At 36.1% G+C, this 15,568-nt stretch overlaps 1 protein-coding gene across 2 annotated transcripts; it reads left to right on the forward strand.

Annotated features, from left to right (window-relative positions):
- The first annotated feature begins 597 nt into the window (after positions 1-597).
- LOC104905128 (DAR GTPase 3, chloroplastic) lies at positions 598-9,885 on the forward strand. Of its 2 annotated transcripts, none has more exons than XM_010693576.4 (9): positions 598-849; positions 1,403-1,537; positions 1,647-1,763; positions 1,873-2,016; positions 2,099-2,185; positions 3,790-3,905; positions 4,918-5,099; positions 9,039-9,096; positions 9,252-9,885. In XM_010693576.4, exons 1-9 carry the CDS (start codon positions 712-714, stop codon positions 9,379-9,381), a joined length of 1,107 nt encoding a protein of 368 aa, XP_010691878.1. In that variant the 5' UTR covers positions 598-711; the 3' UTR covers positions 9,382-9,885. The 2 variants fall into 2 exon arrangements, with proteins under 2 accessions (XP_010691878.1, XP_010691879.1); XM_010693577.4 differs by lacking the exon at positions 598-849 and adding an exon at positions 893-1,061.
- Positions 9,886-15,568: the final 5,683 nt, after the last annotated feature.

Here is a 15,568-nt window from a genome sequence, read left to right on the forward strand (position 1 = left end):
TACCACCTTGATATCATTCCTGATTCCAAACCCATACCATTATATGAACTAAACGCTCCCTAAGATATGCGATTTAGAAATCCAAGAGGAGGTGGGTTTGGCTCATACCAATAACTCTAGGTATTAGATAGAAGAAAATATTTCATTCCCAAATAAAACCAAACACATAATATTAGGTATCAAGTTCCAAACCTATACCACCTTAGTTTCATTCTTGATTGCAAACCCATACCATTATATGAAACAAATGTTCCTCACAAGACTATACATTGCTATATTTTTTGTTATAAAAAAATTAAAATAATATATTAAAGTTGGTATGTTGTTTTTCTGAAATAGAAATATAGCGAGTAATAGAAAAACGGAGGGAGTAATTAGCTTTGGTGATTCACATTTTAGGAAAAACATAGTCATGTGGGATCTTATTAGATTCATTTATGTGTGTATGTTTTTAATATCAACTTTTTCTAATTTTTTACTTATTGATAATTGAAGAGATTAATAATTAAAAATAATATATTAGCAAACGTGAAAACAAGGAGTGTTTCACTTATTTAAAAACAGAGAAAGTACGTCTTTCACTCTCTCTCTCTCTTTTCTTTGTTATTTTATTGTTTCTTTGGGAGACCGAGAGAAGTTGGATAATGGTAAATGCGCAAGCAAGAGCTTTGAGCTATAAACCCCTCAACTGTCACCTCTGCCTCACTCAAAATGGCAGTTCAATATTCTGGGTTGTGTTTGCCAAATTCCATAACTCACCTTTGTTTTCTGCAACACCGTCCTCTTCATTTAAGACAACCTCTTAAAGCTTGTGCGTCAACTCATCTGCAATCCTCACCCACCATTCAGGTTCCTCATTTTTTTCTACATCTTTTCTGCAATTCTGCTATCCAATTTTCACATACTTCAAATCTTTTATCTTGTTAATGTGTACCTTACCTTAATTTGAGGGGCAATGAGTTTGACGGGTATATACTAGAATTTTGTCATCAATATATGTTGGGAGCAGTTGCAATTGGTGGCTGGTATTGGTTTTGAATGTCGCTATGTTAAATTTAGATGTGAGTTTTCTGGGAAAGAATTGTCTTTTTTTGAGTTGTTTATATGCAAAGAAGTTATATCGTCATTTTGCGGACTTGTGGTGATAAGAAATCCCTTCAACTTTTCAAGAACTTTTCAAGAACTCCATATACATAAGAAAAAACATATCTTATTTGATTCGTCCCAATTTGTATTTTCTAAATATATAATTTTTATAATTTTTTCACATATGTAACTTAAGATATTGGTGTTTGTAGCTGTATCTCATAAACTGTGAAAAAGCAAATGTAGCAACTAATTTGGGAAGGGAGTATGCTCTAATGGGATTATTTGTGCTGTTGTATCTTACGGAAACATGCAGATTATTGGTGGAAGCACAAGTCAATATAGAAATGGAAATGGTAGCAGCATACTTGACAGCAGAAGGGTTGAGGATGATTGGTTTGATCTGGAGACAGATCTTTATCAGTGGATTAAGACACTGCGTCCTGTTCAGGTTTTTTTTTTAATTTTGTGTAAAAAATATAATTATTTTTATCATTAATACCAACTTTGGTTGTCTGGATTTTTCTTACATTGATTATTATTGTCCTCCTATATGACAGTGGTACCCCGGTCACATAGCAAAAACTGAAAGAGAGCTGAAAGAGCAACTCAAACTAATGGATGTTGTGGTGGAAGTACGAGATGCCAGAATACCAATGTCAACAAGTCATCCCCAGGTAGATTATTCTTTGATGTATGACTGATTAATTCGTGATTAACATGCCATTAAACTCAAATGTGTGTGTTACTCTGAATGCAATTGATGTATTTGCTGAATATCCTCAGATGGACCTGTGGATCGGTAATCGAAAAAGAATTTTAGTTTTAAACAGAGAAGACATGATATCCACGTCAGACCGAAATGCCTGGGCAGCCCATTTTGCAAAGCAGGGAATAAGAGTTGTTTTCTCTAATGGACAACTTGGAATGGTATTGATTTGACATGATCAATCCTTTGTTAAAATCCATTTTGAACACTGCAAATGATGACCTTGCCTTGGGATATATACAGGGCAGCATGAAATTAAGTCGCCTGGCAAAATCACTTGCTGATGATGTGAATGTCAAACGGCGGGCCAGAGGGTTACTTCCTCGTCGTGTATGCTCTTGAAACTTTTTGACTGCTTTTGTGTTTGATGCAATATTACCATCTTTCAGGTTTCCATTTCTCCAGATTACAAGGCAGTTATTCTGTGCCCCAGGTGTCTTATCTCTAGAATATATGTCTTTGTTGAATATTATTTGGTCCTCTTTCTTGCTGAAAAATGACCTATTAGCTGTTGTGCCTTTATCTATTCTTTGGAACTTGCTGTACCTACAAAGTTAATTTTAAGGTTACAACCATCTGTTACAAAGTTCACACTGGTATTAGTTATTACTAGCTGTTTCGAAGTTCCTTTTGGGAACTTCCAGTATGGAAAAATTGGCAAGTTTTGCTGAACGGAAGTAGTGCTTGTTTTAGTGAGAATTTATGTGCCCCCTTCCTTTTAATAAAGAATGTAGTGTGTAATAGAATTCTGGTGCAAGTTGCACAATGTACAGGAACATTCAAGAATCTACAGCTCGAAGGTCCAATTGTCAAAACAAATATCCAAGTTAATAAGAAATTTTTTGACAAAATTGGCAGGCGGTTCAAATTGGAAGACAGGAGTAAAATTCTTTTTTGCTAATTTGATAAGTGTGTATATGGTACAAAACCCCAGGAGAACCGTCTCCAAAAGCTAGCCCAAGGGGGGGGGGGAGCTTGTAATCCTAAATAAACCCCACATCATCCCCTCATATGATTGATTGTGGGACTCAAGTTCCGTACCGTGCAATGGACCATAACAGTATATAATAGTGATAACCATAGTTTCCTTGAATAAGATTGGATGAGCCTCTGTACAAGTGTTCAAGCCATCTCTGTTGGATTAAGCATGTGATCATGTAGCTTGTTATTGTTATGTACATGACATTCATTTTCTCATTTCATCATATCACTTAGCAATTAATGATTTATCCAGCACAGCCCTTCTATTCCCCTACCTCTTCCGCCAACCCTTCCTATATAGTCTCAGTGGAACTTGCATCTGATCATTTAATTTGTCTCTAACTGATCCTGTAGACCAGACGGTTGGACAATAACTGAGATTGCCTCTTCTCTCTTATTATCTATTGAGGATATGGCCCGTTTTTTGGAAAGGGGTGCAGAAGAAAGGGCACGTCTGTTTTCTTGTAGCATGACTTGTGAAAGTCTGCACTGGCAGCAATAGCAGGCAAATGGATCATGGATGGCTTGAAGGATAGTGCTGAAACTACATAGGCAGAGAATATTTGGAACATAATTATGAGAAAGAACTAATTTACCAATTATAACACAATTATGATGCGCTTGTTCTTCTTCCTGATTTTCCTAACAGATTATTTTGTGATGCAGCAAAGAAAGAAAGGAATGATAGATCTTCTATTGTTGAGCTGTTAATAACTAACACTTGACAGTTGAGATAGATTTGCATTTTAGATTGTTTTTCTTTATGATGCTCATTGTTGAAACACAATGTTCTAACAGTTTCCTTCTCCTCTGACTAATGGTATAATCTCAATCAGCTGAGTGATTAAGCTATACTTTTACAACCAAAATATGCTTGGTTTGTTGTGTGTGTCTCTTCACTTGTGATTCTGGACAAGTTCTTACTGATCTTATGATGACTTCTCATCATATAGGTTCGAGCTGGAATTGTAGGGTATCCAAATGTTGGTAAATCATCGTTGATTAATCGTTTATTAAAGCGTCGAATGTGTCCAGCAGCTCCTCGACCGGGTGTTACAAGAGAACTAAGGTCAGTACGTTATTGAATTTTCATCATGTCTTTGTGCTGGGTCTTACTGTAAAAATAAATATTGCTCTTCCATTTTTCATCTTGCAATATTTTGATAGCAGTTGAATGAGATCTTGATTGTTTAGACTACAAAACTGAAACTTTGTCAGCCACCAGTTTAATTTCGATCCTTATTCAAAAAAAGAAACAATTTGGGCTTTGGGTTGTGACGAATCAGCAAACTTGTCTTCTCAAAGCAGATGAAGCGAACTCTACAGTCTATATATATATATATATATATATATATATATATATATATTTGGAGCTTCATAAGCGCAAGAGAAGGAGAAGTGAAGCACCTATACAAGATGGAGATTATTCGAAGAAAAATATAACTTTCGAGCACAAAAAGTTAATCATTATTTTGATAAAGTTTTTCTGTATTTTTCTTCTTCTACATTTCCTTGTAATACTCTAAGTGTTTGGGTGAGAGAAAAATCTGAGAATATTCTTGAGATAAAGGAGAAAGAAAAGAAAGAGGGAAAAGAGAACTTCGAGTGAAGTCAAAGTGAGTGTCATCAGGGGAACCGAGTGACTAGGAACAAGTTCCTAGAGGAACAGAGAAGGTCCATTAATAGGTTGTAAAAGAGAGAGTCTTTTGGCCTATTATAGTAAAGAGTGTTTGAATTAAAATCCCTCGTGGTCAAGGTTTTTCTTCCTATTAGTCTTAGGAAGTTTTCCTTGTAAAAATCTTGTGTCTTTTCTCTTATATTTTGAGTTACTTTGATTATGCATTATAAATTCGAAAATTTCCCCAGAAGTACAATTCACTCCCCCTCTTGTAGTTGGTTTAGTGTTCATATTAGAAAATTTCTCATGTGATCTTGCCCCTACGTGTGTGTGTGTGTGTATATATATATATATATATATATATATATATTGTTTATGAAGCTTGTGATATGATGATTTCTCCTCTTGAATAATTGGAGCGGACTATCCTCTTACTTATCCTATTGAATTCGTCTTTGGAAAGGTGGGTTCGGTTCGGGAAGGATCTAGAGTTGTTAGATTCTCCTGGTATAATCCCAATGAGGATCAGTGACCAATCAGCTGCTATAAAGCTCGCTATATGTGATGATATTGGTGAGAGATCATATGATGTTGCTGATATTGCAGCATTACTTGTGCAAATGCTCGCGAGGATACCGTCAGTAGGTTAGACACAAATCTTTTACTTTCTTTTTTTTTAAATATATTTTAATATGATTAAACAAATTGAGGATCCATATCATGTTCTAGTTCAATACTTAAAGTATATACCTCCAGTTGACTGCCCTTTATATCTAGTGTTGTCGGTTTCCTGTGACAGTCAGTTTATAGTAATTCAATTACAACTCGGCAGGCAGCCGGGACAAAGCTGTGTTTAGGCCCAACGGGGCCTTAGCCTTTGTCAGAACTTATGATTATTTTCGGTTAAACTAATCTCGTTCCTGTAAAAAATACATATGTATTGCGATAATGATCTGTTAGTGTCATAGGCTTCAGCTTTACCATGTAAAGTTGACTTAGCTCTTGTTATGTTTCCTTATGTTATGGAACACTACAATTGGGGGGGGGGGGTTTGAGGGGAACTTATATGGAATTTAATTGATTCTTTTTGTGGAATATAAGCTAGAAAGAGTAAGAACTTATAATGCAAGACAGAATTTTTACGTGGAAACTCTTACCTCAATATAGGAAGAAAAACCATGACCTCCTCCGGATTTAAACTCTTCACTTTAATAGGGGAATACCTACACATGCACACTCTCGCAAGTTCCACTTCGACCTCAACATTCTCGCAAGTTTCACTTGGAATTCCACTTTCCCCACTATGATTCCTCAATCACAGTGCTACTCTTTCTCTCTCTATACTCAAGACTAAACTCTTAAGTTGCTCAAGAGTTCCTACAACTCTTTTCCCAACTCCCAACTCTTTGAATGAAATAAAAAGTCTACTGTTTAAACGCTTACAATTCTAGGAAAGGACTAAGAATTCCTGACTTCTTGAACGCAAGCAGATTTGCTGCAAGCTTCACGTTGCGGGGTGCGAGCATCCTTTGTTCACCAGTCGCGGGGTGCTACCCTGCTACTTACATCCCCAAGTTTGCATGCAAACATACCACGACTCATATAGCATATTGTACTTCATACATTGTTTGAATCACGACACCATAACCAAGCAATTCAAACAAACATATCATGAATTAAAACTTACTCTATACTCTAAATCTCTAACAATTTAACTTTAAAAACTTTTTAGGTCAGAATGTTTTTGTTATGACAGTTAGGATTTGCTTGGTAGGATTCTTCCTCCTTCTAAAGAGGGAGGTTCCTTGACAGCCTTCTCCTAGAATCACTTAGGTTATTGAGAACTTGCGGAACGCTTACTCACTGATCATATGAATCATCTTAAACTGATAGAATTATCAGAGTAAACTTAGGAAACATGATAAAACATGTTTGTTCGAGAATAATCAAAGATCAATCCAAATATATTTTTCACAAATATTTTCCAAAAATTACACTAATCATTTTGTCATACTTAATTAGCCCTTCATGTTCCATAACATTTTCCTTAGCAAAATTAAACACTTTCATTAATCCTAATAATAAACCCATATTGTTAGCCTTCATGTCTTTACACATAGAAGCTTCAACTCGACACTTCATCTTCATTTCCAATAAACGTTCAAAATTCCCCGTAGAAATTTAGTAACCTCTGCAAGAACTTGCTTTGGAACTTGCACTTGAATTGATTCTTTGTATTAGGTTGTCTTCTTCCAAGAGTTATTCCTTCTTTGGAAATTAGTTGCACGTCCACTCATAGAAATTTCAGTTCCTCTCTTAGGAATCCCAGTTCGTCTCTCAGGAACTCCTAATGCAAACTTCTCCTCTTGAACTTATTCCTACTCTGGAACTTGGTAACCTTCACACAAGCTAAAACCATTAATTTACAAGTTCGCTTGTCATCATCAGCACACTAAGGGGCAACACCTTAATATTAGGAATTAGTTAGTTGCTTGTAATAATATGAAGGGCTCATTAGCTTTATACTTGGTAATTTCTAGATTACTTCATGTAATAACAAAATGTAGCCTACAACGTTTTCTCCTTACCTCTTCGAGCTCTAGCCTTTAGTGGTTTTAATCAAAGTTCTTTGTTCTTTTTTCTCGCCTAAACCTAAAGGTTTAACACCATGAAAGTATATTGGGAATCACAAAATAAAAACAACCCCCATCTCTCTTGAATACTGACAAGATGGTGCGCACTAGTAATTGGCCCATACTAATTTTCACCAATTACCCCCTTTTGAAAGAAATTCCGATTCAGACAAAACCCAATTCCATAGTTAAATACAACACCAGTATGCGACCCATTATCCTCTAGTAATTTGTTGAGTTGGCTACTTTTGCAAATTGCAATTGATTAGAATAAGAACATACAAAGTAAAGAGTAAACCAATGTAGCACAATATAAACTACACTTGGAGGAGTTTAATTGGTTCCAAATGGGTTATCTCTAATGGTTGTTGATGGAGAGTTCGTCAGAATTATACAAGGATGGAATTTACTCCTCGCATTCAGGCTACCACTTCATTCGTTGGTTTAAGGCGCTAGATGAGAGGACTTCTACCTCCTCCCGCCTTTCTCACTGGAAGCAGATTTTGTCTCTTTTACTCCCTCCTAAAGTAAAGTCTTTAATCTGGAGAGCTTGTTCTAATGCTCTTCCAACTCGGAATGGGCGAAAGAGGAATCCTGGAGGTTAGTGGTGAATAAATGGCTGCCTGTGTTGAAGATGTGTACATGCTTTAGTCTACTGTCATCGAGCTCAAGAGGCTTGGGAGACGACGGGGTTGGTCAATGGGCTTATTCTGGATCGCAAGCTAGCTTCTTTTCTGGACTGGTGGTGCAAGGTGGCAATGTGTGTACAGAACAAGGTCCTATGCCGCGTTACCATGGTTCGCTGGGATATTTGGAATGCTAGGAATGAGGACATCTTTCGAAGCTCGGCGAGGTGCTATAATGAAGCTGTTGCTGGTGTTCTTACCTATTATGATACCTTTGTGGAGGCGTGCTTGAAGGATAAGGTGTGCTCGATGCCACTCCACAATGCTTGGTTGCTTCCTCCTTCAGGGGTTGGTCAAAATCAACTGCGATGCAGCTATTCGTGATGATGGGGGTGCTAGTTTTGGAGGTTTTTGATGGCTGTCTCTGTCAAGCAAGACCGAGGAGCTTGGGATACCCCCATAGCCGAGGCAAAGGTGCTGCTGTTTGCCATGAAGGTAGCCCTTAACTGTGGCTTTGTTGAAGTGATTTTTGAGAGATTGTTTGGAGGTCATCATCATCTACAAAAAGGCGTTGTCTTTATCTTCTCTTTCTCTAGTTTTTGATGATATTTTAAAGCTTTGTTCTGTTTTTCGTTTTTATTAGTTGGAGGCATGTTAAAAGGGAGGGCAATGTTATAGCCCACCTACTAGCTGAGACTTCTTCCTTGAGAGTGAGGAGAAAGTATTTGGTTGGAGAGTGCCCCTGAGTTCATTGCTGATGCTGTAGCAAGTGACATTTGTGATAATTTCACTCATTGAACTACTCTTTTCCTTTCACAAGAAACAAAAAATGTAGCATAATACAACTAGGTATACAACTTGAAGTAACAATTTATTGTAGATTCACGGTTTCAAAGCAGCCCAGGAAATAAGAGAGAAATTCCCCAACTTATTTTGGGATTCGAACTCTAGGCAAATCCTTAAAATATTTGGGGTGATACTCGAGTGAGCTACCACATCTTCCTCACTCTTTCTACTATTTTGATGCATATTATTCATTCTTTACGAACAAATTATAGTAAAATTACTGTAAAAATTCTGAACATGTTAGATTGATTTGGGCATTTGGCCCCGTTTTCATAATGTCTTAAATTTGTCCCCGCAACCAGGTATCTTCTACTATCCACATACTACTTGTTGAATTTACGATTAATATGTACATCGGTCTGCAATTCTGCCAATGAGATGGGAGTACTATTCTTAGCAAAAATGTAACTTCAACCTATCCAAATATTTTTCTTGCATAATAACTTTTCTGTTATTTAAAAACTTGCCTCTTCTTTTAGGTACAAAAGCTCTTTACAATCGTTACAGGATTGAGACAGACGGTCAGTCTGGTCAAATGTACGTTCATATTTTCTTACCTTATTTTGTTGTGCCTTCTGAAAGGAAATACTTTGCTGAAGGCCTGTTTGTGGGGCAAATTTGTTTTTGATACAGATGTAATTTTTTCCCCTTTTTTTTATGCCTTCAATTCTTCTTATTTTTCTGAATTGCAGATTTGTTCACAAGCTTGCTGTGCAACTATTTAGTGGGAATGTTCATCAGGCAGCATTTCGCATCCTTACAGATTTCAGGAAGGGTAAATTTGGATGGTTTGCTCTTGAAAGGCCTCCAAGCCTAAGGTAGAGCTTCTGATGAAGCCAAAAGCGAAATGGAGGAGAAAGAGGCGACAAATTGGAGATAAAGTGATACTCATGAATATATATATATCTATAATGTCTCAAACACAAAAACTCCCCTAATGTACTCATCAGCATTTTACTGGGAGAATCAGCATTTTACTGGGAGAAGACATGTAGACATGATGTTAACCTTCAAGGCTCGGACGAGGTTTTGACAGCAGCCAGCTGGCCAGTAGCAACACGGCGTTGGATGGTTTGCAGTGGTTCATTCATTTTGTTGGTCATCATGCATGGATTACTATTTTGCTTCGTGCACTAAATCACTGATGTATTTTGCTGTACAGTGTAGTCGTTCTGTAAATTATGCAACAGAATTAGAGAGCTCTTTTTGGCATCGCCAAAAGGGCTGGTCAGAGCATACTGGACAAGGACAGCAGACAATGTGTTGTACTTTTGTATACTGAAGTCTATTTTTAGCGATAAAGGAGATTATTTAAACATACACAAATTCTTATATAAGGCCCCCGCGGGATTTTACAGCCAAATACAAACCACGCGACCCATATTTTCTCTCTTGTCTTTTGTTCTCTTCCTGCTTCCTATTTGAATTTATGGCGTTGAGGACGATGAATTTTGGAGATGAGATCAAATTCTTGTCTACTGTGCCATTGATGAAGTTTTCAAGGTGGAGAAGTTCGAATTTCTCTCTTTTGCGCCATTGATGAAGTTTTCGAGGTGGTAGAGCAAAGAAGAAGATGTAAACAACTCACTGCTAGTTTGGGAATTTTGTGGATCTGGAACTGCAAACCAGGCCCAGCAATAGAGCTAAAGTTCTACTATCTCCGTTTCCTAAAAATCTTCCTTGTTAATAGTACTACAGATACCAATGAGAATTAAATAATGTGTGGGGTGTGGGGTGGGTAAAGTAGGAGAGAGAAAGGGGTTAAGATAAATAAATAAATAAATAAATAAATAAAAAGAGATTAAATAGGAGAGAGAAAGGGAGTAAAATTAAATTAATAATGTAATGGTGGACCATATGATAGGGACATGAGAGGGTAAAAAGGGGGGAAAAATTTACAAATAAGGAATAAAGTAAAAGAGGGAAGATCTTTTGGAAACACACTTAAACGAAAAAAGGAAGATCTTTAGGAAATGGAGGAAGTAGTTAGGAACTGTTTTGCGGCTCTTGAATTCTTCTTATTAGTTCTAATTTTGGCAAGTTACTAGAGAATCAAAATAAGAAGTTATCAATATAATTTAATTGCTAATTTAGGAATTCTTTTGCTCATGACCAATGTTAGACTCTCTAGGCTTAGATCTTCAAAAGTTTATTTGGGCTGATGTTTTTTTGTCAGACTTTGTTAGTTCTAATCAAATGAATAACCTAGTTAAATTTTATGAGTAAGCTCATTTATTCATACCAGTACCGCCAATGGTTTACACAAGTAATCCTCATTTATTAATACGAATAAACCTCATTCGTTCATAAGAAAACTTAGTATATTCATACCTATAAGGCTATAACCCCATTTAATCATGAGCAACCCCATTTTGTTCACATATAAGTAACCTCATTTTGTTTATAACACTAACCCAATCTATTGTTATGTATAACCTTAAAAATTTATATGAGTAAACCGTTCTATTGTTCCGTATAATCTTAAAATATTATATTAGTAATCCCATTTATTTTTTACAAAAAAACCTCGTGTAGTTTTTGGAGTAACTTTAATTTGTTTAACCCTATGAGTAACCTATTTTAATCATATGAGTAACATAGTTTAATCTCATGAGTAACCTCATCTCTATTCTATATGTCAAGAGGGGTAGGACACCAAAAAATTGAAAAAAAAGAGTAACTACTTACTATAATTAAAAAATGAAAAAAGTAAAAATAGAAAAGGGAACTACCTAATTAATTAAAAAGTAAAAAAAGATTTTAAAAAAACATTACAAAAAGAAAACTGTCAACAATTCAAAAATCCCTAATTGATTATATATGATTAACAATTAATTTAATTTTCTATATCCCTAAAAAAATTTTTTTACGTATTTTCGCACACATCGTGTGCATATAAAACTAGTTTTAACATACATGTAGACACATAATCGTGACTTCCCATTTAAGAATTTGATGACGAAACATACTATGGTCTTAATTGGTCCGACCCAAGAGTAAAACAGTCCGAAAATCAATCCCAAAATTATTTTGAAAAGTGTTAAAGTCCTATTTTAAAGCCCAATTAATTATTTCTGATCATTAATTACATTTTGAACCTAATCCTTTGAAAAAGCCGAATAATTAATTGTTGATGATAATTAATTAATTATTTTATTTTAATAAATAAATATATTCAAAGAAATTTTCATAATTAAAATCGAATTTTCATAATTAAAAGATAAAAGAAAATAGTCAAAAGACGTTTTCTAAAAAAGTTATCAAAGCATGTGAAAAAAGCAAGGTGGTGCGCCCCGAGTACCATCGTGCGCCTAGCGCATCAATGTGCGCTCGGCGCAAAGATGTGCGTGTAACACCACGACAATTCTGTATTTTCCAAAATAACCTTTCAATATAAAACTTCGAGAATCATCAAAACATTTTCGCTCGTATAATAACGTATTGACTTATTCAGAATTTTGTAGCGTAAATAATAAATAACTTTGAAAATTAAACTTAGTCAACCAAAAGCAACTCCAAAAGTCAAACCAAAGTTAAACCAACATAAAGTCAAAAGTAAACTATAAAAGTAAAAGTCAACATAATAAAGTCAACACAATCTCTCCATGAGTTCCCAAACCCATGTCATCTTCAAATCCGAAATGGATGATGCACTATTGATCCTGAGAGACTGCTCACCAAATGAGTTATCACAGGATCAATAAGGCATAGCCATGACCAACACATAAACACAAAGCACATAATTAGCAAAGCTGAGTACTATATAGTAAATAAATATAAAACCTAACATGATACTAATAAACATTAAACAAGGATAAATAATAATATAATAACATATCATATTACTTTTCTGAACTTGACTCCACAACTAATAAGTTAATAAATTTAGATGGAATAGGCAATGGAAAGAATTGTCCAAACCATGTCCTCAATTTAGAAGACGAAGTACGGGCACGACTCCGGACTCACCCGACCTACGATATCGAGGAAACTTTTTTAAAAAATAGGACATGGTCATCAATCCGGTCCCAAGAAAAGCCATGGGCTACCACCATATACTCCAACTCATATTAGTCCAACACTTTAGACGTCCACAAGTCTAAAGTTATTGCTATTCACTTTCTACTAGAGGTGGGCATGGGCCGGGCCGGCACGATTTGGGCCCGGCACGGCACGAGCCCGCTCGAGGCACGACCCGACCCGTTGTCCGCTACGTGGGCCGCGGGCCTGTCACGGTCAAGAAATTTTATTTCCGGCCCGCACCGGCACGAGCACGCGTGGGCCGGCCCGCGAGCCGAACGCTCCTTTTCTTTGTTTTTTATCATAAAACTGTAAAAAATACAACATAAAACATGGGCCGGTCCGCCGGAAGCACGGGCCCGTGGACAAATTTTTAAAATTTCAATCCCGGCACGGCACGGCCCGCCACTCATGGGCCTGGGCCCGGCCCGGCCCGGCCCGCCATTTACTCAAGCCCGCGGGCCGAGCCCGTGAACAGGCCCGACCCGACCCATGCCCACCTCTACTTTCCACTTTAAGTAATGAACAAATTATTTACTTACTATGACTCACAAAGTAAGACAAGCAATATAATCATTAAAGTTATATAAACTTCCATTTTTATCTTAAGATTAGATAATAAGGTGATCATCAACTTAACAACCCAAGAATATTTCCAATAATAATTCTTAATACCATTATTCATTTGTTGATCCAAGTCAACAACAACCAACCTTTCATAGGTGAATAACCAACTTACCAAATCAAGTCCTTGGTACTAATAAAGTAATTAAATAATACCAGGGGAACAACATGATCCAATCTATGATCCAATATCAATATGATTAATAACGTTAAGTTCTCAATCCCATATGATTGCATCAATTTTATACAAACATAACATAATCATCATCATCATCATCAACATGCTTCACACAACGGCATAAAACATGAAATTTCACATGAATATAAATCACCTGTGAACTATAAATAGTTTCCTATACATGATACTAAGCCAAATGACCAAATAGGTATAAAAAAATACACCCTTTGACCATTTAGGTATAAAAATTAGCACCGACGACATTTGGGTATATAAGTTGCTCTACGACGACAAATACCCCTAAAAATTGATCGGTGCGAAATCGTGACTCTCACGCGCACTAAAGTCGAGTATGAACCCCATTATTTACATTATCTTGATATTTATTTTCTTATTTGTTTCTTTCCATTTCCATTATTCATTTAGTTCTCAATCAAGTTAATTTTTTCCAAAACAAAAATTGCATTGAAGGTAATTTTTTATAGTTGAAGGTAATTATTTAATTAGTGTCTCGTTGGAGCATGTCATAAAATTAAATGGAAAATATTTTTCATATATAAATCTATTGATATATATTTCAATAGTAGTCTTGCTTGACATTACATTGAATAGCGATAACTTCCGAAATAACTAAAATACCAAGCGTACAAAAACTTCCCAAAAGTATTTCCAAAATATAAGTGTAATTATTCTCTAACATAATCATCATTGTACAAAAAGTGACCAAAAGTACATAGATTCTAAGTAACACATTCAATCACATTGCTGGTATACTCCAACACCAACTATCTGTTTCCCCTTCTTTTTCTCTTTTCTTTTACTTCTAGCAATAGCAGTAGCTTCCAACCAAGGATGTGATTGACTTGTCGTAGCAGTAGCAGAAGCACTTGTGCCTGATGGACCAGCAACCGGAGGCCTACCTCTCCTCTTATGAATGCATTCAGATGGTGGAGTTGGATTTTTTGACCCAATTCTGTTTTTGCTTCCTTTTGGTCTTCCTCTTTTTTTGCCACCTTGTGTATTAGTTTGGTCCTGCACACTTGTATTCACCTTATATAAAATCAAATATGTTAGTATGTCAATATTCCAACAAACACAATAAAATATAGTAGCAGTAGCTAGTAGTGCAATTAGTAGTACCTTTGGTTGATTGCAATTCCTTCTATCATGACCATTGACGTTACAATTGCCACATTTAGTGACTATCCCTTTTCTACTGTACTTAGTTGCATTTTTCTTTGGTTCATCAGGATCCTTTCTCCGTGCCGTTTGTCTTTTCCCGCTGACCTCTTCACAATGTCAGGGGGTAGAACTAACCCTTCTCCTTCGTGGTTCCAATATGTAGAACCTGGCACTAGATTTAACAAGGTTGAATATGTGGCTGTATACATTGGAGCTTTATACCAGTTCGCCAAGTACTCTTCGGGAGTCTGATTCATGTACAAAATGGCAGACATAGCATGTGCACAAGGTATGCCAGTCATGTCCCAACTCCTACAACTACATGTTCTTTTCTCCAAATCAACAGCATGCCCCACTCCATATTGTGTGACCTCAAAACCAGTTTGCGAATCCCCTCCATTCCATCGACACTGACAATACTTTTGGTTATCATAAGCTTCTTCTAACTTTTGGCTAATTCTTGGTGCCACACCACCCACAAATTGTCTAACTTGAGCTTTTTTTTAATCTCATTCTCTCCATCAATGCCAATCTAATGTCATCAAGCATGGATACAATAGGTTTGTATCTAGATAAGAGAATGAAAGAGTTGAATGTCTCAGCCATGTTATTATCAACTATATCACAAGAACTATGTGTTTCAAACTTAGATTTGCAAAATTTCTTAGTAGGTCTATTTATGAAATCATTGTAAGCATCAATTGATATGGCCTTCAGTGCTATTAATTCCTTCTCAAACTTGCCAACACTTGTTGCTTTGACACACTTCCAGAATTGTTTCTCTAAACCTTACCTCTATTTTGCTTCCTCCAATTGCTATAAATATGTTTAGCACACAATCTGTGTTCTACCTTTGGCCAAAGACTTTCAATTGCTCCAACTAAGGCCTGCAAAATTATATAACCAACCATTAAAACAAGCACTATGACCAAAAACATTTAAAAAATAAAAAAAACAAATTCACTTACAATATGTTGGTCTGAAATGACTGTCCAACCTTCTCCC

Source organism: Beta vulgaris, chromosome 1, assembly GCF_026745355.1.
Source record: "Beta vulgaris subsp. vulgaris cultivar EL10 chromosome 1, EL10.2, whole genome shotgun sequence".
In the NCBI taxonomy this organism is placed as follows: domain Eukaryota; kingdom Viridiplantae; phylum Streptophyta; class Magnoliopsida; order Caryophyllales; family Amaranthaceae; genus Beta; species Beta vulgaris.